The 26279-nt window shown below is 47.9% G+C and overlaps 1 protein-coding gene across 1 annotated transcript in view; it reads right to left on the reverse strand.

The window, feature by feature from the left end:
- DENND1A (DENN domain containing 1A) overlaps positions 1 to 26279 on the reverse strand; it is a 436275-nt gene that overhangs the window by 52510 nt on the left and 357486 nt on the right. The window contains exons 13-17 of the mRNA XM_049630950.1: positions 14493 to 14597; positions 14025 to 14112; positions 12090 to 12130; positions 9725 to 9796; positions 8423 to 8479 (exon numbers count right to left, since the gene is read on the reverse strand). Coding sequence (XP_049486907.1) covers positions 8423 to 8479; positions 9725 to 9796; positions 12090 to 12130; positions 14025 to 14112; positions 14493 to 14597 — 363 coding nt within the window. The remainder of the gene's footprint in view (positions 1 to 8422; positions 8480 to 9724; positions 9797 to 12089; positions 12131 to 14024; positions 14113 to 14492; positions 14598 to 26279) is intronic.

Raw genomic sequence — 26279 nt, forward strand, 5'->3', positions numbered from 1 at the left:
GCGATGGAGGAAGCAGAAGGCTAACTAGGCTCTTTGACTTTTAAGGATTAGAGAAACCCAAATCATACACGTTAAATTACAAAAACCAGGTAACAATTCGTAACAGTGGGGGGAAAGTCTTTTTGTTCTATTACCTTGCACAGCTATTTCCATTTTTACATATTCACTTTGTCCACATGCAGACATTTAAAAATTACTTGCAATCACAGCTCATGCATAATTTTACATTCTATTTTCTCCTACTATATTATAAGCATTTCCACAGTACTAGTCATTTTAATGATAATTTTAATAGATGCATAATATTTCATTGAGTGGCTATATAATAACTTAATAACCCACTCTACTGTTACTGGGCATTTAGGCTATTCCGTGTGTGTGTGTGTGTGTGTGTGTGTGTGTGTGTCTTTCTAAACACCATAGTGATAAACATTGCAGTTTTTCTTTCTTTTGGATTATTTCTTTTATAGAAATCCCTAGGAATAAAATTACTAAGTCAAAAGATATAAACATTCTAAGCCTTTTTATTCATTCTACCAAATTGCCTCCAATTTACACCAACTACTGACAATGGATGAGTTATCAGCTTCATGGTACTTGTTAGCCTTATCATTTAAAAAAATGTATTGCTAATTTAAGAGGTGCAAAATTAGACCTCATTGTTGTTTTAATTTGCATACTTTGTTATTTGTGAGTGTGGACACTTTCTCCACACTTGCTTCCTGATGATGTTACTGTCTGTGAGAATGAGGTGTTTATGCTCTATCTTTCTTAGCCTTTATCTTTCTGGCAAAGAATGATGAGACCCAGGTCTGAGTTAGGATTTTATGACTTGGAGAACACTTAAGGAACCAAAAAGTAATATTTTTAAATTCAGAAATTTACACTGAATTTGGACTTCTGGTGAATGAAGTCAAAGTATAAAGAAAAGAAAAACCCCACTGTGCAAAAGGCAGGGAATGGTTCCTTTGGTTCTTTGGGAGGATGATGGTGCCCACTTGTGCTCTATGGACCACGTGTTTTACTCAAGTCATGAACGTTGCTTAGATTCTCATTGGAACAAGGCAGAGAATAAAGGTACAAATAAAAAAAATTTTAAAACCCCATTTAAATGATAATAATTTTTTTTTACCAAGTAAAAATAACTCCCAGTCGGAATGAAATAATAAAGGAAGGGCTCCTGGGTGGTTCAGTTGGTTGGGTATCCAACTTCGCTCAGGTCATGATCTCACAGCTTGTGAGTTCGAGCCCCGCATCAGGCTCTGTGCTGACAGCTTGGAGCCTGGATCCTGCTTCGGATTCTGTGTCTCCCTCTCTCTCTGCCCCTCACCCGCTCATACTCTGTCTCTCCCTCTCTCAAAAATAAATAAACATTAAAAAAAAATTTTTTTTTTTAAAGAATGAAATAATAAAGGAAATTTCCAATTCTTTTCATTGCTAAAACAAAGACATATTTCGGTCAAGACACACGCCTTTAGTACTCATTAAATTCTGCACACAAAAGACTTGACAACTGGTTGCTTTTAACCTAGCCAAATAAAGAGAATGGTGGCCAGTGGAACAAAGTGGTCCTCTCTCGGATAATAATGCATTAAGGAAGAAACACACATAACATTTGTGAGCCTCAATCTCCTCATCTGTAAAATGGGGATATGGTAGCTAGGAGGAGTAAAGGAGATAAAGCAACACAAGTGCGTCTAGAACATTATTACTCAGTAATGTCCTACGTACAGCACTTAATAATAATGGAGTACTTACTAATAATAAGGTATAGACTTTATTATAATAAACTCCAGGGATCTACCTATCTATATGCAACCCCACACACTCAGCTGCAGACTCTGGTCCTGCTTGGTGACAACACAGGGAGGTGATGGCCTCTTGGTTTCACAGGAAGGGCTTGCATTAAGTGGCCCCCAAGTCTTAGCTTGGCTGAGGCTGCGTGATGAGAGGCTGCCGACAGCCAATTAGAAAGGGCTCTTTTGGAAAGGGGCTGCCCTAAGGTGCTCAGGTCAAGTGGAACAAAGAGGGGGAGGGGCTCCATCTGCACCAGAAAGTAACAAAGGGCAAAGGGGGCATTCTGGATCCAGGTGGGGTTACTGAGAAGACAGACACAAAGGTTGGGTAAAGCCAAAGAGTAAAAAAAAAAAAAGAGAGAGAGAGAGAGAAAGAAAAAATAAATCCACTTTTAGTTCAGGAAAAATATTGTGCGTGTGTGTGAGTGACTGGCTGTAAGAAGTAGTAAGGTTACATGGTAAGAAAATATTCACAGTAATAAAATTATAAGATGATAGCCTTTTTAAAAAATGTATGTGGTGGTTTGGGGCAAAGTGTCTTAGTTTAAGCTTGTAAGTAAGCACTGTCTTCTAGTTTTGTTTTTACCACCAACTAGCTGATCTTTCCAACCTTTTTGTACCTATTCATTTGTACAACGGGGAGACCACCACCCGCCTGGTGAACTTCAAAGCTACGGGAAGAATGAATTAAAGGAGACAGAACACAAGGGAGCTTGAAAAATGTTACATTCCCGTGCAAACGGAACCTTCGATCTGTATCCCCGGGGGGGGGGGGGGGGGGTGAGGGGGTGTGTGTGGATGGAAAGAGCGCTATCTAAGAGGAGCTCCCTTCGTTGTGTTGAGCGCCCACTATTGGCAGGCACTTTTCCAGACCCTTGACCTTCACCATGGTACTTAGTTTCCACAGCAACCATGAGGTAAACAGGATGATGGCTCTTTTATAGGTGAGGAAACAAGGCTTAAAGAGGGCAACTCACCCAAAGCCACACAAGCTAGAAAGTGGAGGAACCAAGAACTACAGGATTTCTGGCACTTAGACTGACATCAACTCCTAACAGCAGCATGCATGAAGACATCCTGAGCTGAGGAGGTGCTCAAGAGACCGTGAGGTGTGATCCCTGGAAATCCCTACTGTTAACACCGACCTTATGCTGCCGTGCCTCACGGTCTCTTTGCACTTATCTGCTTGTCCCTAAAGACTGCCTGCCTTCCTTGGGGTTTGGGTTCTCTGCCCCAGAGCCTGCAATATATAGTAGTAAGTACATGCTCTCTAACAAATCTTTGTAAATCGAATTGAACATTTGGAAAGCAAATGTGTCCAATATACAAATGTGCTGTGTATCAAAAAACAATGCTGCACGTTAATTTTCCTCAGTTAGAAGATCCTGAAGTGCGTAAGACTTCTCACAGTCCCGTGGCTTGCCCCGCTAACTTACTAACTTCTTCACTCTTTCCTGCCGCTGGGGAAGGACACCTCACTGCTTCCTCCCAGGGAGAGCAGAGCTGGGAGGAGCCCTGGTAAAGAAAGAAATGCGGCCAACTCTGTTGTACCTACCGGCAGAGATCTCACACATAGTAGAGATCCTGTGATTAAAGAAATTGTGGTCTAAGAACTGAGAAGCTGTCAGCAAAGGGTTTGGGAAAATAGGCACTCCCAAACCCTTCTGGAGGGAATACAAATTGGCAATTTATATCAAAACCTTAAAAGAGGTGCATGCCCTCTGGCCCATTAATTACATTCCTAGAAATTTATCCTAATGAAACAATTAAGAATTCCTGCAACGTTTTACTTATGAGAATACCTGCCTAGGAGAAACTGGAACTAACTTAAGTATCCAACAAAGGGACTGGCTAATGTATATATGCCCATCAGATAAAATTTTCCGCAGCCACGCAAAACAAGGACGAGCAGAAGGGAGAGACCTTTAGTGGTCTGGGAAATGCTCAGAATATAGTAAGTGAAAATGCAGGTTATAAAACAAGGTCATTTTCTTTTTGCTTGTCTGATTTGTTGAATTGTCTCCAATAAACATGTTTTTTGTTGTTGTTGTTGTTTTGTTTGTTTGTAAACAGAAGGGGAAAAAAAAGACTATGGAAATGTCATTTTGAGAAAGCAAAACCAAGAAGCTGACAGGAAGGGTAAATCTGTTCCTTCCTTCCCGAAGCGTCACAGGGGAGGGAGGCACTAGACACAGCTGTAGATCGGAGGCCACGACACGGTGGCGAATCTCTTACCAGGAGCCCTGGGGGCCCTACCAGTTCCCATCTCTTGGTAAAGCCAAGGAGTCAGAAAATAATTCAATTCCCATCACCTTCCCTAAGGGTTTGCTGGAATCAAAAAGCATGACTAGGGTCTAACCTCCACCTGTCCATGGAAGAGGCAGGGACATGTACAGTCACCGGACAGAGTACCTCTGAGAAGGCAGAAGGCAGAAACCTAGGGGAGGCGGGGGGCGCTGAGTGGTCTTGGGTACAAGCTAGGGAGGGGGCTGGACCCAGAAGGAGCTGAGGACAGGACTTCAGGAGGCAGAGATGTAGCTAGAGACTTCCTGGCCCAGGGGCATGTAGAGAGCACAGCCCGGTTAAGGAAGGGCAGGTGACCCAGCGGCTGGGGCATTTCAAGAACCCCCTGGCTGAGGTGGAGGAAGGTTTGAAAAGTCTGAAAGGTTTTAATCAAGAGAGTGACTCAGAGCTGTGGCCTAGAAAAATTGCTCTGGTGGCTGTGTGGATGACCAAAAGGACGGTGACCCCATGTCAGCCATGCTCTCAGGGTATATGTACACGTGGGTGTCTGGGCAGATCGGCTGCTCTGATGTGGGACATGAGGAAACGAATAGGATGAAAATTCCCACTTAATGAGTGGCTACTAAGTGTTGCTGTTGCAAGGCATTACCTCTTCTAATCCTTACAACAATCCAGTAAAAATGGATCCTTCTCCTAGTTATAGATGAGAAAGAACTAGGTTCGGAGAGGTCTAGTAACTTACTCAAGGCCACACAGTTAATATCTTACACAACCGGCTTATCTACCTCAGGAGCTCAACTACCACCCCGTGGCGTCAGGGGTTTAAAGGCGGGTGTGAGGCTGAGCCCTTAATATCTGCGACTCAGATTACTGGTCTCCAAGTTCAGATTCGTGCAGCGCCCTTCTTTTCCAGTCTACCTCGCGTCGCAGCAAATGAGAATTAAAATATGGATATTGATATCGAAACAATATCCAAAGTTGGAAATTTCTGTGAATGAGGCTGCGCCGTTATTTTAATGTGTTGGAGACAGGGAGCTGACAGTTGTGTGATAAGGTGTGAAAATGTCTGTTCTACGCGAGTCTACCTAGATCTGCCTGCCCCACACGCGCTTACTCCCTTCAGTACACCAGGAGATGTTTGGCCAGAAACTCGAGGCTTCGCTAACCCAGCTGTGAATTTGCTCCTTTCCATCAAAAGCTCTTCATCAACAAGCTCGATTTGTGTCTCCAAGATCAAAGATTTAAAACTTTAAAAAGGGCTGTGAAATGGGCCCATTCGATTCAGTCACTCTAATATGGAAGAAAAAAGGTAATTCTTCAGGGGTTTCCCAGGAGATGACAAAATGACATTCTGATGTGAATATCTTAATGCTCCTTGCAGGTGAGAAGGAGCGTGTGTGTGGCCACTGTTTTCCAAACAGCACTCCCATGCCACCCTCGTGTGACGCTGTAGGAGTGCAATCTGTTGACAGTCACAAGCCCAGCCACACGGCGGCGTTCTTCTGGAGGCCAGGTCTGGTGGGGGGGGAGATGCTCTGGAGGAAAGCACTACACTCTCTGTTTAGAAAGCGACAGCCGGCAAGCATCTTGGCCATTTCTTCTTCTTCCTAATTTTGAGCTTGACTTCAAAGAAGGCCAAGCTACAGAAGAACTTGACCACCTTGCTGCATTTATCCAGAGAAACATGTTATTATCCATCCTTCTTCTTCTTCTTCTTCTTCTTTTTTTTTTTTTTTTTTTTGTTGTTGGGCTGAAGCAGAGCAGGTATGGAATAAAGCCACACTATAGTATCTATTAACAATTATTTGCCAATGGTCACACGGATACCGTGAAAGCTCCTCTTTCAGATGCTTTGAAAATCTGCTGCACAAATGAACAAGGGATGGAAAAGGGGCCCTGTGCAGTCATATTAGAGATGGACCCTCCACACACCATGGTGACCTCTCCGCAGGTCGGCCCCACATTTTCTATTTGCAATTCAAACCCAAGGCGGGAGCACAGAGGGCAAGATTGGGTTCTTGATTATATCTGCGAGGTCACCATCACTATGCAGAGTTAGAGGAGGCCAGGTGGCAACCCAGTACATTTGAAAATTGGATCTTTGTTGGGAACTGCCTCAATTTCATAGCAGAAACCAAACTTGAGATGTCTGTATTAGATGCATCTGGGGAGCCACACGGATATGTTGCTGTGTGAAGGGGGGGTGGGGGGTGGGGAACAAAAAAAAAGCCAAGGAAATATTTTCTGCCGCAGTGAGAGAGGTCAGATGAAGCGAAATCCTAAATTAGCTCAAGAAAGGGAGCAGGAGAGCACATCACTGAAGACCAAGTCCTGTCTGCACTGAACAATGCTAGAGTTTCAATTACAAAATAGCTCTTCCAAGAACAACTGCAAAATATCAAGCCTGTAGAAATCTGTAAGACCGAAGGGGGGAAAAGTGAAAATTGAAAAAGGTGCACTAATAGATCTGTCAACAGTCCGATGGTGACAAGCCACATTTCTATAAAATGCCTTCACCATTTGTGTCACCTGAAATGTACTGACACTTTCTATAGAACATTATCTCCTGAAGCTATTCTTGAAAAGACTGGCAGGGGGAAGAGGAGAAGGGGAGGGAAAAATCTGCTTTAGATACTATCAAGGAGAGGAAGGGGGGGGGCGGCGTGGAAGGAGCGCGATCTGGATTGTTTAAGTGAACCTTTGAACAACAACATCACAAAACCGGAGCGGAACCGGTTATTTGCAGAAATGTTACGTATCATAAAAAGGGGATTTTCGGAAGGCCCAGCGCTTCCGTGTACCAGGAGGGAGGCGATGGCCTGCAGAGAGCAGATCCGACCAATAAGGAACATCTGTCCTCCGCCTGAGGAGGGACCCCTTTCTTTACTTACTTCCAGTAGTATTCTAACACCAGCTGAGCCGAGATCAGGTCATCAAGGAGGGAAAATTTGGTGAGAGAACTCCCCCCTCCCTGTCACTCTGTATTTTATCCCACTCAGTTACACGCGGCTGGGGTAGGAGATAAAAAAGTATGTATAGGACTTAACATCCAAGAATTCCACCTGCCGGCCTCTGGCAGGGTGCAACAGACCACAGTTAAGGTCTATCTGGATTTACATGACAGGAGTTTTATTTCTGGACTTGAATCTTGGCCGTTAAAAATTCACTCTCAGCTGAAACTAGGAATTTAAATGCTTAGTCAGAACAAATTATTTTGCAATTAAAAGAAAGGAATCAATTCCTTTGACCATTGCAAGTTAATGAGAGGTCCTTTCTGACTTCATAAAATTAAAACTGCTTTCCATTTTTTAAAAACTGCCAAGATAGACAAAGGCCCTTGTTCGAGTTGCACACTGGGGGGTGTGGGATAGTGAAGTCAAGTGCTCCCAAACATCTTTTGGAAAAGCAAACACTTGTTTTAGACGGGCAGTAAGAAATGCTGTTGTCGTAAGAGCATGGATGCTAGAAATGGACGGGTCCGGAACCTGATCCCATTTCTGTAGGCTCCAGCAGTGTGTCCTTGGGCAAATTCCTTCACCTCCAAACCACAGTCTAGTCTCTTTACACACAAAATAGGAATAATACCCCGCCCCGGGGCTGTTCTAAGGCTTAAATGTAAAAGCCCCCAGCACGGACCATCTTTAGGAAGTGGTGACTGAAGGGTGACAACAGTAATACTGATGACATTCATCATAATATAAAAATACCCTCTGCTATGTTCACCTCCCTGTACAAGGCTAGAGAATCAGGCAGGGGACTCTGGGCCAGCGTGCAGCTGTAGGTTTCATACCATTTTACTGATGGTCCAGGAAGATAATCAAAGTCCTCTCCCTGTCTCCCAAGAGTCTGAAATGGGAACTGCTGGGCTCCTCTTGGTGAACCCACCACCGTGAGGAGAGCCCGCGGCGTCCTCCAGAAACCCACCCTTTGTGCCCTATGTCTGCATGGTGGCCAGGTGCCTGCCGGGATCATGGCAGTCATTTCCCCTGGAGATGCTTCTGGGTTTTGGTCATAAGCAGCCCCAGGGCAGAGGTCAGCTGTAGTGCCCAGATGGGGGGCGGGGGGTGGGGGTGGCACTGAGCCAATTTCGATACAGCCCGGTGAACCCCAGGCCTGGTGGGGTGGGCAAGGGGCAGACTGGCAGTGGGGACTCTGAACTTGCTTGCCTTTGTGGGTTTAAGCCAGTCTTAATGTTATTTGAAGACAGTTTTTTGTCTGTGAATATTTATAACAGTGTGAAAACTCCCGGACAGCTGGTAATGCATTTTGAAGTGTGCTAACAACACTGTATCAAACAGCCCTCTATTGATCACATCATACTTTTTTGTGGCCACGCATTTCATACACGGTGCTTATACATTTTGAATAAGAACTTCAAGTACCTTTTGCTTCAAGCGGTTTTTCACCTCTTTTATTCCCATTTTTGCATGATCTTTTGCCTGCATGAAAAATTAATTTAAGTTAAGATTCCCTCTCTGTTTCCAGCAGGGACTATGCTTGATTTCAATCCGTCGTGAATCACCTTCTCTGATTACTAGAAAAAGGAAGGAAAAATGGGATCATCAAGTCGAAAACATAATGGCTATGAAAACAAATACAATGTTAAGAGGTTAAAAAAAAAATCCCTTAAAGAGGCTACGGAGATTTTATTTTCTGCATTTTGATGGCACTGATTCTTTTCCCCCCCTTCCAAAGCCCTTCATCTGCTCTCTATGATTATTTATCTCAGCAGCCCGGTGATAGCCACCAGTAAGTGTCGAGCAGCAGCTTTTGAGGCTGCCAGAATCTGAATGTCTATTACATTTCACCAGGGCAGGGCCTCAGGACCAATTTTCTGCCGGGGCTGAATGGCCTGAGCAGACACATTGCTGGGTGCCCCTAGTGCCGTTCCTTAAATCTCATTTCGGCACACACCCTGGCTTTTATTTTCTGTCGTTTTAGACCTGTGTGGTTCTCTTGGCAGGCCACCCGCCCGGTTAAAATAACTGCAGTTTAAGCACGGAAAGGACTAACAAAATTAAAAATGGAAATAAAACAAAACCACCCCAGTTAAGTGGCTCACAGTCAAATTAGCAAGCAAGAGAAACCATGAGAAAAAAAAAAAAAATACTTGAGGCTTGTAAAAGATGGCACATCGGATCGGGAACTGACGTGTTCTCCTATTTTCTCTCTGCTTGTGGGCATGGGTTTCACAAACAATGCACGTCCTATAGGGCAGTGGTGAGAGAGATGATGAAGAATTTGGGACAAAAATCAGGGAGTGTGTCCCACCGTGAACGGTCTTCAGTAACCAGCAAAGGAGCTGCTTTATTTTGACGTGATAATGGGGATACCCACAGGAAAGGTTTTACCAGAACGCTCCGCAGACCACGCCTCCAGGTCCCAGGGACACCGGCACAGAACAGCCAGTATCTTAAGCCACCCAGTCTCTATTTTAGTACAAGCTAAAACCAGTAGCTCCCCATTTCTTGAGGGCAGCAACTGTGAGCACAAACAGTTTCAATGAAAAACATCACCGACCTGGTCACAAAATATCAACACTACATAATTCTAAGAGCCTCGGAAGCTTTAGGATACAGCCAGCCCCTGATTCACCTCTGCAAGGCAGGGTCAGGTGTATTTAAGGGTTTTGTCATGCTAAGGAACAGATCTGTTTGGATCCTGAGTGCAAGACCCGTACTCACAAACTTATAGACAGTCTTCATAGCTGGGTTCGCCTTTGTTTTTACGGTATTCAGAATGGCTCCGCTTCCTTTCTATAATAAAAACATCAATTGGCAACTTGGACTGAAGAGAACAGTAGGCCAACACCAACAGAAACCTCTTCCCTTTAAACAAGTTAAGCAGCATTCCAAGAGCGTGTAATTTAATTAGAGAAACAGGCCTAGATGGTAACTGGTCCTGGGCAAGTAGTTACGGCCATGGTAGGATCACGATGGGTGGTTCTGGGAGAGCAGGGTGCGGATACAGACACTGATAACTAGGCGCGGGGGGGCCCAGTATTTTGGTTGGCACCAGTCTGCTGGCTGGAAGAAAAGCTCTTCCCAGGCTCTCTGAGGCAAGGTTTCCCCATAGCAATCTATGACTTCTCAAGAAATTCTAGTTTATTTGGCTACCCGGAATCATGTGCCTTCCTTTCCTCACCTTGGTTTTCTGTGTTGTTAGTTTTAATCACTCTGGCAGGCTGCCTCCCTTAACATTGATATCTTGAGAAAAGGAAAGAATGAGTAGCCATCAACATTAATCATGGCTCTCGTACACATCCGACATACCAATTTCTTGGTTTAGGTTCTCTGGGAGAGCGGGGAGAAGAGGAGGAAAGATGGCTTTCCCAGGACACAAAGGAGGCCAAGGGATGGATACGTAGTGCACAGGCTCTAGGTATTTTGTGAGCCCTCCCTGCGGAGGCACCTGTGTTAGCCTTGCAGGACATGGAGTCATGGGAAGGCTGGCCTAAGCCGTCAAGGACCTCCAGTATGGGGGGTGGGGGGGTGTGTGCCCCAGGGTAAACAGCCGCAGCTGAAGGTCCTGAGGGCCGCGCTACCTGTGTGCGCAAGGCGCGTGGAGGCAGCTCGTGGTCTGCAAGGTCAGAGAAGGAGTTAAGAGGATGAAGCATTTGGCCTGGTCCATGAGGGATGATGAGGAGTTCACACAGGGGGATAGGATGGGTAAGGGCATTCGAGAGATAGGGAAGAGCACATTAAAAAAAGTGCAGAGGCTGAAAAGCCATGCGATCCTAGGAAGTGGTCAGTGCATCATGGGAGGAATGACCAGCGGGGCTGAGGCCAGATGAGGTCAGCTCACGAAGGGCCAGGATATGGAGCCGGCACTCCAGAGGATTTTTAATCAAATGTATCACATAATCTGATTTGTGCTGGTTTGGAAAGATAATTCTAACTGATTCGAACAAAGAGAGTGGATCAAGTGGGTATATAAAAGAATGAGATACAGTAATGTAATTATTAGGATTAACACTTAGCACAATTTTTGGTAACAGCCCGTATTAGAAATTTTGAGCTTTAATTAAAAAACACTGCAGTCTGACCCAGAAAGCATTCTGTGTCATAGGACAATATGAAATTTTGACCTGCTCATTTATTCCATACTGCTTTCCAAAATTACTCAGTATCCTATTTCAATGGTCCTTTGGAATATTAAAACTCCTTTTATCAATCAATCAGCAAGTCCTTATTGCTGGTCTGTGATTTGCCAAGTGCAGTGTTTGGCCATACAAGAAGAACAAAAGAGGTCTTTCACTGAGGAATTCCTTACTCTCGGCCAAATGCAGCCACTTCCAAGGGACCTGACTTGGCAGTGGTGTGCTTGGCTCGTAAGCAGAAAAGAACACTTATCACATTATGTTGCAGTTGCCTGTTTACGTGTGCCTCCCCAAGAAGACAGCAAGCTCCCCAGGGCAGGGCCTGTGTCTTTCTGCTCCCCACTGTGTCCCCAGCATGGCCTCCGGTACACAGGAAGCCTTCAGCACATGCACACTGATAGACCCGGGCAAAGGCGAGAAGTTGAATTCTTTAGTGGCTTCTGAAGACCTAGGCACCTGGCTTCTAACACGGCCAGAAACTGTTCATAACCACAGCAAAGGGATAAAAAAAAAAAAAAACAACAAAAAAAAACCCCAGTGATTTGTTCTCCACCCTCCTGGGAGCCTTTGCTGTGAAAAACACTGCAGGGTGGCAAGAGGGACACATTTTTGGTTTTCCCATGAAAATGTCCCAATCGTGCTGGTCTGGAAGGAGACGCCCCAGAAAACGCTCTAGGATGACAACATCCACTCAACACTCCTGGGCCAGCTTCCTGAGACGAGGAAGCTTCTCCTGGCTCTCCTTGCCCTCACAGAAGGATGCTTCGGACAGCCTCCTCCTGCAAGCCTCCACCTGGCACTCGATGGCCTGGCTTTACAAACAGAAGCATCTTCAGCCGAAAGAATGGAGGGCCCCAGGCGGGATGACCACCCTGTGGGTGGCAGGGGAGGCAGAGGGCTACCAGGAGGCTCAGAGGGGACCGGGTAGCTCTGAGGGGGTGCACACTTACCCGGACTGTGGAGAGCCACTGATGGTAGAGTTTATCGCTGCCTGGGGAAAGAGGAATCAGAGAACGGGTTAATGTTATGTGCCCTCAGGAGTTCCTCCAATTGCTTACAGCGAGCAGGACTTGGAAAGTTCAAAATCTAGAGAAACACGTGAGGCTCCCATGCTCTACTCCCTGCAGGAGGCAGCCGTGAGTTGCTGCCGTGAGTTTTCTTTCTCAAACTGAGATCTGATCCTATCAGTGCCCTGAGTGCCAACCCAAATCCTCCTCCCCCACTGCCTACTGGATAGAGTTCGGGTGCAACCCCTTAGCAGCCCTGACTCTCTTCTCCAGTCTCGTCTGGGCCCCTCCCACATTCAGCCTTTCCATCCCGTACTTCCATTCCCCACTTTCTCCATTCCCTCACCAATGCTGTTCCCTTGGCGGCCGCCATTCCCCACTCTCTGTGCTGAGTACACTCAAGGACCGGCTCCGATGTCATTTCCTTGCTAAGCCTCTCCCTCCCCGTCCTCTGACCAGCCCTCTAAAACAGGCAACACCCACTCAGAAGTCCACATTCTCTGAGGTTCTGTGAGCCAGCCCAGGGCAGGAACCACAGGGCTGCGTGTCCCCACACTGCTGGACACACACGCAGCCCCCAACACACCGGGGCAGTGACAGGGAAAGGAAAGGGAGGCGCTGTTGGGGAACTTACTCATTTTATCTGGGGGGATAAGGAGGTCTTATCACCGGACAGCTTTTCTAGAAGCTCTGAATGACTTGACTTAGTTTAATAACACAGAAAGCCCCGTCTTGTCCTCAGAATTCGCATTCAACTCTGAGAGTGCGGTCTCCTTTGTGAAGCTCTCACGTTAGCATGAGGATTAGTGGAGTCCTAGTCTAACCGCATAAGAGCCTATTTCTGCTCTTTTTTTCCTGCACTGGTTTAATCTGTATCTGTCTTTAGTTACGCATCTCTTTCTCCCACCACTAAAAGCTCCTTGAGGGCAAAACCGGGTCCTCCGGTTCTTACTCCATGGGGCTCTGGAAATGTCTATCAGTGACCCGCTGTCACTGTCCACAGGCTCGGTTTATTGGGGACTTGCGCTCCCCGTGCAGCACAGGCTGGTCAGGCCTGTAAACGGGGTTTTATAGGTGAGATTCTGCCCGACTCTAGGAGTTGGGATTATAAACTCAGTCCAGACCAGACACACACCCAGCAGTGAGGGGGCTGACAGCATGATTATTATGATTTTGCACTTGGTTTTGGCTTCACTGCCAAAGACTAAGGCTTTGGGACTCGGAAAGAAGGCCAGATCGGGATTGGAGAGTCACTAACACCTCTCTGGGCCTCAGATGCCTCCTCCGAAAGAGGAGAGGCTGACCTCTCCAGGTCTAATAGTCTGTGGCGACCGGGCACACTGTGATGACTGTCACCTTTTAAAGAAATGCCCACTTAGCAGTGAACCTGTGCTAGCATCCTGTCCTGATGGCTGCATGGGCCTTTCCTCATGGACTCTGAGTTAATCTCCACAGGATTCCTGTGAGGTGGGCTGCGTTCTCCTCGGTGCTTAGACGGGGACGCTTCAGCTGAAGAGGGGACATGGCCTGACCAAGTTCTCACCACTTTACTGGAAGTGGGGGCCCCGATTTGAAGCCAGCTCTTCTAACTCGACATCTTGAGTGCTTTGTGCTGTAGCATGCTGGCCACTACATTTAACTAGACTTTGGACACCCAGGGGAAGCAGGTGACCTCAGGACAGAAGATCTCAGACAGGCCAAGGTACCTCTGTCGTATCAGAAAATGAAGAGGGATTCCTCAAGCATTTCAAGGGTGAAATCAGTCTCTCCCTAACCCCCACTGAAGGGAAAAAGAAGCTAATGTCACTCCTTGCCACGCACACTCTAGTCCCACATAACGGCCCACAGCACGGAAAGGAAAATAAAACGCTTTCTCACCAGCATACTCGCCCATGCTGATCTCCTCTTCAAAAACGTCACTGAAACCTTCGCCAGAATTGAGAAGATCCAGTCTACCATCGATAAACTATATAAAGAAAGAACAAAAGCGTAACAGCTTATGCAAAGAAACAGAGGGAAAACCATTCAGCTGGGCACCTGAGGGTACAACCAAAGAACCGCTATGTTTCCCAAGACAGGAAAGGGCCTTTGGAACCGTGAGGTTTTTGTTTTGTTTTGTTTTTTTTAAGTGAATTTTTAAAATACCGGCTGCATGTTTATGATAACTTGTGAAATCGAATGGCACATTTGTGAAGGGTCTGTCTGGTCGCTGACCACCCTCTGCGCCCACTCCCCCTCCCCAGACGCTGAGCCCCTTCAGGCTGAGCCTCGGTCCATCCAACACGACAGCTGCAGACAGCCCCATCGGGGGGTCCAGACACGGGCCACCCTCAGGAGGGCCGGTACCTGTTTGAAGAGCTGTAGCTGGATGGCATTCTGCAGGAACTGCCTCATGGCTCCCGAGCGATAATGGGACACAAAGGCTTCTTCACAGAAGGTGATTGGCTCCTCCTGAGAAATGGAGATGGGAGAGGAGGGTTGGAGGCACGGGGTGAAGGCGGTCAGTTCTTAGACTCAGTTAGACGGCACTTCTCCATCTGCTAATTTATTTAATCCTCGTTTACCTGGCGAAGTGGCTACTGTCATTGAAGGCATTCTATTCTGTGGAAGAGGAGGCGGCTTCAGAGAGGAAAAGCCACCCCCCGAAGTCCCAGAGCTGGTGGGAGGCGGAGCTTCTGAACCCCACCCCTGGCCCCCTCCATATGAGCCAGTCATATCCCGACAGCAAGCCAGTGGGATGTGCCTTCCAACGCGATTAATTTCCAAGCTTTTCTCTTCACTTTGAAGAGAATCCTTTCTTCGGGTAGCACCTTGTACAGATGGAGCCCTGATAGTAAAACTGCCCAGATGCTCTTTGGGAAGCAAGGGGCAGGGGTGGTGGTGGCTGGGCTCTCCTTGCTGGGCCTCCTCTCTCACCCCAGTACCTTTGTAGTCCCTGAGGCCTCGGCCACGGAACACAGTTTGGAAACCATTTACACAGGGCTCTCAACCATTAGCAAATTATAAATTTAAAATATTTACTTATTTACTTTGAAAACGCTTATGAGGGAGAGAGAACGAATATCCCAAGCACACTCCATGCTCAGCACGGAGCCAGAGGTAGGCTCGATCTCACGACCTCGAGATTGCCATCTGAGCAAAAACCAAGAGCTGGATGCTTAATCAACGGAGCCACCCAGGCGCCCCTAAAATGATTATTTATATTAAAAAGCGAGCATGATGAAAAATAAGATTTACCATCCAGTCAACTGTGTACTTATGACATTTGACGAGGAAGGTACGCTTTAACCAAACTACACTTTATGAGTGAAGAAAATAACACCCTAAGCGGAAGACACAGCCCATCCTTGTAGTCAACACCTCGACCCTTCTTTGAAGGTATCTGGAGTGCTCATCTACTCAGACAAGTCTTTAATTCCAGTGGTGGAGCCTCAATTCTGAAAGATCAGACTTTTCTACCTTGAACTGAATTAAAGGGACTCCTCCCTTCACAGACTTGGTGGCAAACACAGAGATGTTTGAAGCCGCACTTTTATCCTGTTTTAATGAGTTGTGTGAGTGTTAAATTTACTGTCTGGTTGCTGTAAATTCCAAGGGTTCCTCCTGCTTCAGTCTAGCCAATATTAGCTCAGCAATTGGGCAGACATTCTACAAAAGGTGCCAGGATGCCCCCCCCCCATTAGGGTGGGGGGAGTGCTTATTTTTATACAGTTAAACCCCACCTAATTTTACAAAGGATTGGAGACAGCCTACACCGGCACCTGAAACAAAGAAAAAAATCAGAGCTGAAGAATACGTAAATATATAAAACGTGTTTACTTAGGAAAAGAGTATCTGGATATGCACTGTCCTGTACATATGGTTCCTAAAACAAAGTTACAAAATTAGCTCTGAGTTTCCTGGCTGCAAAAGCAAGAAGGGAAATGTGCAAACTTTACAATTGTCCATGAGGACAAAAAGCATAGTGGTTCCTCAGGAAAAAAGAGCTTTTCATGACACTTGCTACTCTGACATGTATCTACACCTTCCTTGTTGACCAGCTGAGATGGGCTAGTGATAGCAAAGGCCCACCTAACATCCCATCCTTGTGGCCTGCAAGTTCTGCTTCCCATCCTGGGAACCACAGCAGGGCAATGAAGTCCCTCTCCAGGCCATCTCATCCATGAGCAGTGTCACCCATACACGGATGACTCCTGATAATACTGTCGCTTGGCATCCTTCGCTCTAAAACCGTATCTGTCTCAATCCCCATCTGGATGGCCCTTTAGCACCTTAAACTCAAAATGGCCAAAACTCTCAATTATAATCCCACCCAGACTTTACCCCAAATCTGTTTCTTTCTAAAACAAATTTTTTTTAATCTTTACTTTTGAGAGAGAGAGAGAGAGAGAGAGAGAGAGAGAGCGCGCACGTGAGCAAGGAGAGGCAGAGAGAGAGGGAGACACAGAATCCATAGCAGGCTCCAGGCTCTGAGCTGTCAGCACAGAGCCTGATGAGGGGCCTGAACCCATAAGCTGTGAGATCATGACCTGAGCTGAAGTAGAACGTTCAAGTGACTAAGCCACCCAGGCGCCCCATGTTTCTTTCTTAAGCTGGCACTGTCCACAGCTACCCATGAACCTATCACACTGCCCAAGTCCTCCTTGGTTTGCCAGGGAAAGGTCTCAAGTTTGTCCCTATTTGCCATCACTGCCTGGCACAGGCCTGCTCACCATGGTGGAGACTGAATTCTATGTCCCCTCCTGTCTACTCCGGCTCTTCAGGATTTCTAAAATGCACGTTAGATCATGCTACTATCCTACTCAGGAACTGTGACTGCAGAGGGGTTAAACTTCGTGATGATCTGGTTAATGTTCACTTCTTCCACCAGACTATAAGCCTCACGCTGGCAAGAGGGCACCCGTTTCACTCAACATCGCACACTTAGCAGCTCGGGAGTTATGGACACAGGGTCCCATGTGGGAGAGGAGAGAAACGGTCCTAGCTCCTTAGCTGGGCAGATAAACCCTTCCTAAGCTGAGCCCAGCTTTCTTTTCCAGAGTCCTTTTGTGTCCCTTATTCCTCCCCATACCCTCTCCCCCCCCCCCCCCCCCACCACAGGTACCTTCTGCTCTAAGTGCATTTCTCCTGATCACAGGGCATGTCCTTTTCCACTTGCTTCCTTGCGTTTGCCAGTTTTGTTCCTTGCACCTGGACTATTTTCCTCTTTTTTTTTTTTTTTTTGTTAATTTTTAAAAATGTTTTTATTTATTTTTGAAGGAGAGAGAGAGACAGAGCATGAGCAGGGGAGGAGCAGAGAGAGAGGGAGACACAGAATCCGAAGCAGGCTCCAGGCTCTGAGCTGTCAGCACAGAGCCCAACACAGGGCTTGAACCCACTAACTGTGAGATCATGACCTGAGCCGAAGTCAGATGTTCAACCGACTGAGCCACCCAGGCGCCCCTGGACTATCTTCCTCTTAAACACAGGCCTCTGTGTGGCAGTCACTCACCTCTGCTCAATGCTCCCACCCTGCCTGGCATACTCCCTGGGTGCTGAGTAATCTTCACTGGTGTCCCTATGACCAGGAGCTAAAGAGGGCAGAGGTCCTGCTGGACTTCGGGCTACACTGCCCAGACACAGTGCAGAGCCCCCCTCTATATCCCCACCTCCACGCCCGCCGCTGCTAGAAGCTCAGGGATGTTGCTTAAAGAACCATAGGATGAGCCTGACCCTGGTTCCTACCACAGGAGCCCCGTGGTCTTGGTGTGGCTGAGACACCACTTGGCCTGATGGTAAACAGGTCTCCGATCACGATGCCAGGCGAGTGACACTGGTGTCCAGGGAGCTTAGAGCTCCTTGGAGGAAATGCTCATTGGAGCTGTTAGCATTCACTCCTAGAGCTGTGGCCCAGTATTGCCAGGAAGAAGTCTGCTGAGGGACCAATAAATTTGAGAGAGAGTTTGCAACCAGATTTGTATGTAAGGGTAGCCTGAGGCAGAATTTAGTTGTAGGAGAGCAGAAAGAATCGCAGCTTTAGGGAGACATGAACATTTTGGGCCTGTTGCCTACTTACTGGGGGTGACATCCCCCCTGGATCAGATGTCTGCGCCATAAAAATGGACAAAAGGGCACGGATGGGAAAGATTCAGGGAAAATGTGACAATGGGGGCTTTTTCTGTAAAAAGCTTAAAGGACAGCATCAGCAGTGTGAGTTAGACACGGGGACAAATGCTAACATACAGTGTAGAGCTACTGGAGTGGGGTGGGCGGCAAAATGTCCACAGGAGCCAGGAGACAAAAGGGCTAATCCTCCCAGGGTAGCAGGCCAGAGACTGTGCGAGAAAGTGGGCACATCTTGGCGGATCCTGAAAGCATGAACAGAAGTCAGGTAAGCAAATCCCATCTATGTAGAGCAACTGTTTAATTCTAATCCTGGTGAAGAACAGGGACACTGTCACCCCTTGTCACGTATAGGGGTCTGGCTGACCACAGGCACAGAGGGCTCAGTTCCCTGGAGCTACTCACCATCTAAGGAAATGGTAATCACCACAGTTCACCTAAATCTTTACAGAATAACAGGGAGGGTCACTTGCCCAAGGTCACGAGACCCATAAATGGCAATGGCCTTCAGAGCCCAGCCATCACGCATGAGGTCCACTCCAGGCCCAGGTGGTCTCCGAGGCCCCAGTTCTGTTTGGTCATCTGTAAGAGAGCATGTGACTCCTTCAGGTTGGGACCCCTCATGTTTTCAGGGTCATGAGCTTGACCCTGGTTGCTGCCACAGGAGCCTGTGGTCTCAGTGTGGACAGATGTCCCACGCACTAGCCCCACAGAGATGAACACTCCCGGGGTACTGCCACAGGTCCAGACCAAGGAAGCTGAACCATTTGCCCCAGCTATTCGGTTCTCCCTCCTGTGGTTGAAAAGGCCACCCCACTCCACTCCCTGCAGTGGAGAGGAGTAAGGGTGGGTGTCTCCTGAAACCCTTCTTTGTAAGAATTGCTGATTTAGTTCTCCTGTTATGATTAAACCTTTTGTCTTCTTAGGCGACATTTAGCGATGGGACCACTGGCGGACAGCTACATGAATGCAGGCAAGTCAGACCGTGACTGTTCAAGCTTAGATCACATTAGTAGAGTTTTCCATCTATGACCCGGAGGACAGTAAAACACAGCTGCTTAACCCTATCGAGGACTTTGGTACCAACAGACAAGTTTTACTCCTGGATTATCTTCTTGACATATGGAACCAATTGAAAACTTCATTACTAATGAATCAATCTTTGTTAACAGGTGAAGTTGGTGATTCCAGAGGTTTTTGAGACTTCTAGAAATAAATGGCTTTTATCCACAGCATTGTGGGTACTGGCGTAAAAATAAAATCTCCTCTTACAGTCTTCTGAGGAGACAACTTTCCTCGTTCTGCTGGTCTATACTTAAAGTACTACACTCCTTATTTTCCTGCACAAATTTATCAAAAAAAATTTTTTTTAATTTTTTTTTTAATGTTTATTTATTTTTGAGACACAGAGAGACAGAGCATTAGCAGGGGAAGGTCAGAGAGAGAGGGAGACACAGAATCTGAAACAGGCTCCGGGCTCTGAGCTGTCAGCACAGAGCCCGACGCGGGGCTCGAACCCACGGACCGCAAGATCATGACCTGGGCCGAAGTTGGACGCTCAACCGACTGAGCCACCCAGGAGCCCCGATTTATCAAAATTTTATGTGCACATTTACTCTGCAATTCTAAGGGGAAAAAACGAGGCACTCCTTTATGGCCCTTGCTTAAAAATATATAAATAGTAATTTTGCAAGATTGAGCCATGCAAACATTTAAAAAACACCCACTATGTGCCAGGATCTATATTAGAGGAATATAAACATGAATAAAACACATTTCCTGTAAGTAATACCACTATCAGTTGAGGGGTGGGGAGTAGCCGAAGGTGGAGATGATCCAAGAATGGCAGGATGTTATGTTTACAGACATTACTCAAAGTAGCCAAAAAGCCAGAAGCAACCCAAAGGTCTGTAGGTGAATGGATATACGTACAACGAAATATCATTCAGCTTTAAAAGGGAAAGAATTTCTGGCACATTCCGTAGTATGTTTGAACCTTTAAAACATCATGTTAAATAAAATAAGCCCAGAACAAACGGACAAATACTGTCTGATTCTACGTATATCTAGAGTAGTCAACTTCCTGGGGACAGAAAGCAGAAAGGTGGTTGCCAGAGGCTGGATGGGGAGGGATAGGGGGCTGGTTAACAGGACTTTCCTCTTTGCAAGATGGAAAAAGTTCCAGAAATGGATGGTGGTGATGGCCGCACAACAATATGAATGTGCTTAATGCCACTGAACTGTACATTTAACAATGGTTATTGTGGTGAATTTTATGTTATGTGTGTTTTACTATAATTAGAATTTTTTTAATCTATAAACAAGACAGAATGTTTATAATTGTGGAAGCTGGGTAATGGGTATGTGGGAGTTCATTTACTTTGCATAAATTTGAAGTTTTCCATAATAAAAAGTCCAAAAGAAAAGTTCCTATTATCAAGGAATTCCGTCTAGTTCAGGCAACTAAAAACCACAATACAGTGCGAAAACTGGCGTACCTGAGGGCTGGTTATTTTTGAATACTGCGGGGCGGGCAGGGGGTAAAGGCACTTAAAAAAAAAACAAACCTTAAAAAAATTTTTTTTTTGATCCAGTTAATGTAACACAACACAGTGGAGAGAGAACGTGTCTTGGAATCAGAAAGACCTGGTCTCGATCTGTGACTCTGACCACACTAGTTACGTGATGTCAGGGGACTTTCATCCCTCACCTGTGACACTTAATCACGCCTGGTCCATCAATACGGAAGGTGACAACAAATTACAGCAAGTAGGTTTTCCACAAATAACCATTTTCTTTCTTTCTTTTTTAATGTTTAATTTTTGAGACAGAGACAGAGCGTGAGTAGGGGACGGACAGAGAGAGAGGGAGACACAGAATCCGAAGCAGGCTCCAGGCTCCAAGCCATTAGCACAGACCCCCACGCGGGGCTCGAACTCACGAACCGTGAGATCATGACCTGAGCTGAAGTCAGATGCTCAACCGGACCGAGCCACCCAGGCACCCCAATAACCATTTTCTTAAGGGCAGGGATTGGGTTTTACCAGGGCTGGCAACATAACGTGTGGGACACAGTGCAACAAGAATATGCAGGAAAAAAAAGTGCTGTTAAGTCTATAAGCGCCATGCTAAAATATAAGGCTTTTTCTTTCTTTCATGGTTTCTTTCTAGGCCCATAATGGTGCTTTTTAAGTTTACTATTTAATGTCATTCTATGTAAAGAAAAAATAAAAATTTAAATTATTAGCATGATTGCTAATATTAGCAATTATTAGCTAATAATATAGCTAATTATTAGCATTATTGCTCAACTTTACACTGTGCAATGTGCCAGTTTTAAATGCTAACATGTGGGATCGTATTTCATAACTCACAAATGCATTTGTGTTTTGTTCTTATCAGCCAGTGGAAATGCTGCACAAAACTAATTAAATGTTTTTATTTCAGTTCCTGATATACACACATCCTAACACTCTCTGCCTTCCGCTTACTGATGAGAAAGGAAGAGGAACTATGGTTGCTCCATCTTTTCCTTTCCTTCTTGGTCATCATTTTCACGGTAAGTAGGCGGCTAATACCGTGTGAATGGGAAATGCGATCATTTGAGGTTCTTACAACAGCACTGCCTTCTGCTGGCATTGAAACAAGTTTTAGTTCTAACATAGAACGTGGCTCTCTTGGGGCTGCCAGCGCCCCTCTTTCTCGGTTGTGGACATGACAGCTTTACCTTGTCAGTGCTTTGAGTCTCGCCAAACCCCCAGACCCTGTGGGTCCACTGGGACTGTGTGTGTGGGGCTCCGAAAAGTTCTATGTGGCTGGGATGGCAAGACTCCGGGGAGGAAATCTGTGCAGGCCTTCTCTGCTCATGCACACGCTCCATCCTGGATGGATGCCGCCTCGGGCTACTTTTACCGAACACAAGTTTGAAGGTAAAATTAAGAATTTCAAGATGGCAGAAAAGCATAAAAGTGGGCACAGGCCTGACACTTCTCCCCTTGCCCTTTACGGGATAAATACTCAGTAGGGGCTCTGGAGGTTGACCTCTGTTTGCCATCTGACTTAGTAACAGCAGCCTAGAATAGCTTCAAGCAAGTTTGTGGGCCCATGGAAGTGGGGTTTCTAAACTCGTGCGCAGGACGCTTCCCCAGCTGAATTTTCTGGCTACGACATCCTGTCTACTTCATCCACACACTCATCTCCTGCCCCAGAGACTCTGGACTGCCCGCCACACCCAACCTCTCCCCGCACACGCACTCCTCTGGCTTCCTTCTTCACTTTATGTCCTCTGAGAACCTTGCCTGATGACTTCAGGGGGAGAGAAGCCCTCAGTTCCACCCGCCGCCTCCACACCAACGCCACCTGGGCCAGCCGACACCCCCAACGCGCTGCAGGCTCCCCGGAGGGCGGGCTACCCTCAGGACCGGGCATGTGGCGTCAGCTGCAGGAAGAGGCAGGCAGGGGAGTGGGACACGGAGCCGGGTTCCAGTCCCGGCTCTGCCCTGTGTGCAAATGATGCAGATGACAACAGCTCTCAGATCCTCACTCTCCCGCCAGCCTCAGTGGGGGTGCCGGGGGTTACACTGGGAAGGATGCAGTGCTGTGGTCAATTGTGCTCGACCCTGGCCACGCACTGGGATCACCAGGGGTGCCTTTCAAATCCCCATGCCACAGGGCCGCGGTTTCTTTTTTTTTTTAAACAATTTTTTAATGTTTATTTATTTTTGAGAGAGAGAGAGAGAGACAGAGTGTGAGTGGGGGAGGGGCAAAGACAGAGGGAGACGCAGAATCTGAAGCAGGCTGCAGGTTCTGAGCTGTCAGCACAGAGCCCGACGTGGGGCTCAAACCCACAAACCGCGAGATCATGACCTGAGCCGAAGTCGGACGCTTAACTGAGTCACCCAGGCACCATTACGAGGCCGCAGTTCCTAAAACTCTCCAGGACTCCAACGTACTCGAGGCAGATAATCACTGCTGTAGGTACAAGAGACTAGCACAGCGCCTAGCCCAATCAACAGTTTTTAAAATGTACAAATGAGGAAAATCGGAAAATCTGGCCCCATTTATCACCAGCAGTCCCAACCTGGCTGCATCTTGTTTCAATACCTCCACGTTCCTAATAAAACACCCGAGTCCCTGGCTAAAGTGCAGCATAGCCAGGAACCCTGTTCTGAAGTGTGCAAAGGGGGTTTCTACAGCCCCTGGCGGGTAGCTAATACTACCCCACAGGCCACGCTGGGAATCTCACGCTGAGCCCCCTGCCCAGGGCCATGGTGCCGCTCCCAGAGCTGGGTCCCAGGGGCCGCTCTTCACACGGTCCGCTGTGGCGGCTGCCAAGAAACCAGGGTGAGTTCCCAGCCAACACAGGAAAGGCTTAGCGTGGTGTCTCGCCTAGAGAATGCCGAACCCTTCCTGGAGGCAGAGGAGGAGGGGTGGGGCGGCAGGGTTAGAGTACGATGATTTCAGGTTAGCCACAGCAGCCACGAGTCCAGGAGAAAGGGGCCCAGGTCGGCCGAGCTCTCGCCGTGGGCCTACCTGACCCTCGCCCTGACCGAATCCTCACCAGAGCTCACAAACGTTTATACAGGCCTCCCATTCCACAGATGAGGAACGGACGCCCACGCGGGCCAAGTGTTTTTGCTTGAGGTCCTCCCGGGGTGGGTGGGTCCGAACGACTCCCAAGTCCACACACGCTCTCCCCTCACCAAGGTGGGCCTGGCAGGGTGGGTGCGACACGGCTACAGTCGGACGGCTCAGGCTGGCCCGGGCTGAGCCACGGTCTGGGGTGACGGGACCGAGGTAGCCTTGTGAACCATTTGTGCGGCGGTCCAGGCACGCCAGGGGCAGACTCCCAGCCTGGGCCCCTGTCACTGTAACAAGCCCTAAACAAAGAATCAATGTGTCCCTGGGAGGCCGCCTCGCCGTTCGGATGATTTAAGTCAGGGGGAATGTGGGTGCCCAACAAGAGCTCCTCTGCTGATTTGCACGGGGCAGGGGCTGCCGGGATGACAGCATTTGCCCGTCCCGGCCAGCCGCTCCGGTATTGACAGAAGCCCCCACACACACACTCGCTAGATTACAGTAAAGACATTCAAATCACAGGCGCGTCGGCCCACGCCTGGCTCCTCTATGCCAGCAGCCCCTTCCTTCTGCATTAACCGAGACAAACAGGGAGAAGTCAGGAAATTCTGATTAGCACGGGAACGGCAGATGAGCGGGGAGGCCTGTGGAAGCTGAGGCACAATGAAGAGGGTCTCCGTGCATACTGGCTTAAGATTTGCTTTCCGTAAGAAATGCAGATGGGAATCGGCTCTACTAGGAAAGCAGGTGCAGTGATTAAAACCAGCTCCCGCTTACTGAGCGCTGCCCCCCGTGCTAGGTGGTTTCACATGCATTATCTCACTTACTGTTCCCGGCAAGCCCGCGAGGTTAGGTGGAGGTATGATCTCCATTTTACAGACAAGGATATTGAGGCTCCTGTAGCCGAGTGCAGAGCCAGAGTGGGAAGCAAAGTCACACGATGGCATTTGACCAAGCAGCCGCCCGCGGGGTGTGCTCTAGCAGTTTAAAGAGATAGATCGGAGGGCGGCGAGGAAGAGAGCGGGCTTCGGAGAATCAAGCGTGTTCTGGCTCCACCATCGGCTTGTGGAAGCCATCTCACCACCTGGAGCCCCTGTCTGCTTCCCGATACGCGGGGAATGATACCTGCCGCGCGCTCTAACCACCCAGTCCCATTATGGTGGCAGGTCCAAGAACGGTGCCCGGCTGGAAGTGAGAGAAAGCTGGTGGCCGTCCCCATGCTGCAGGAGAGCAAAAGTTCCCCTCCCCGGTACGGACCCTGCACCGGACATGCCGAGATCACGGTGTCAAACTCCTGTTCGCTCAGCCATCTTGGCCACACCAGACTTTGCCTGTCACTGAGAGCCAGATTCTGGGTTTAACACAGTGACGGTCACATCCCTAAGTCCCAGGAAAGGAGGTGCTAAACTGATTGGAGAAGAGGGTTTCGGTTTCCTGAGAGCGAGGAGAAGACGACTTCAGGGAGCATACTGCAGAGAGGGTGGCCTTGAAGGCCTGCTGGGTCCCCGGGACAGAAGACAGTGGGCCTGAAAGTGACCGGCAGGAAGGCTAACAGTAGTTGTAGACGCAGGAAAATGGGGGACTCATGGGTCATGAGGCTAAAGGACATGGAGATAAAACTGAGGAAGCACAAATAAGTCTGTGGGAAGGAAAAATCCCAACCCTCTGAGGTGAGTGCTGCTCGCCAGTCCCCAGGGCCCTCCGGGTGGTCCTCCGGAGCAGCACTGTCCACACTCTGAGTTCTCGGGCTCACTCGCTGCTTCACTCAGGATCACCCCTCTCCCGAAGGTCACTGATCCAGGCCCGATCTCTGGTGCCTCGTGGGGGCTCGTGCCCAGGCGGCTTCGGCAGCGAGCTTTTAGCCATGAACGGGTGGCAGCAATGTGAAGGCGAAATAACCCAAGAGGCGTCAAAACACCCAACTCGGCCTTGATTCCTTTTCTTTGCTCAGGTCTCAGTGTCTTCATCTGTAAAATGGGAAGGTGCAGAGCTGGGAACGGAGAACGAACTCGAGTGGGAAGGACGGCTCTACTTAACTGCATCTGGAATGTGGTGGATAGCCTAAACCCTCTGAGGCCATTTTCTCATTCATAAAATGGAGGAGATACTTCCCCGCAGGGCTGCGTGGGAGCAGCAGGTGATTCACATAAACTGCTTGGCTCGGGGCTTGACCTCTAGAGGGGCTGAACATTTATCAGTCTTCTGCCCCAAATAATGACGGTTCTCCGCCCAAAACACACTTTCAGCCACGTTTCAGGGCATGGGACGTGCACTGCCTGCCCAGGACGCGTGTGGGGGTCGCTGGAGTCAAGACCATGACTCAGAGCAAGGAGAAGAGGGACCACCACCAAAGCTGTCTGCCACCGACCGGGCCCAGCAGGCACAGGCTAACTGTGGTTGAGGGTTGGACCTGAATAACCCTATTAAGAGAGGCTCTTTTATCCCTCATCTTAC

This window comes from Panthera uncia, chromosome D4, assembly GCF_023721935.1.
Source record: "Panthera uncia isolate 11264 chromosome D4, Puncia_PCG_1.0, whole genome shotgun sequence".
NCBI classification, from domain to species: Eukaryota; Metazoa; Chordata; class Mammalia; order Carnivora; family Felidae; genus Panthera; species Panthera uncia.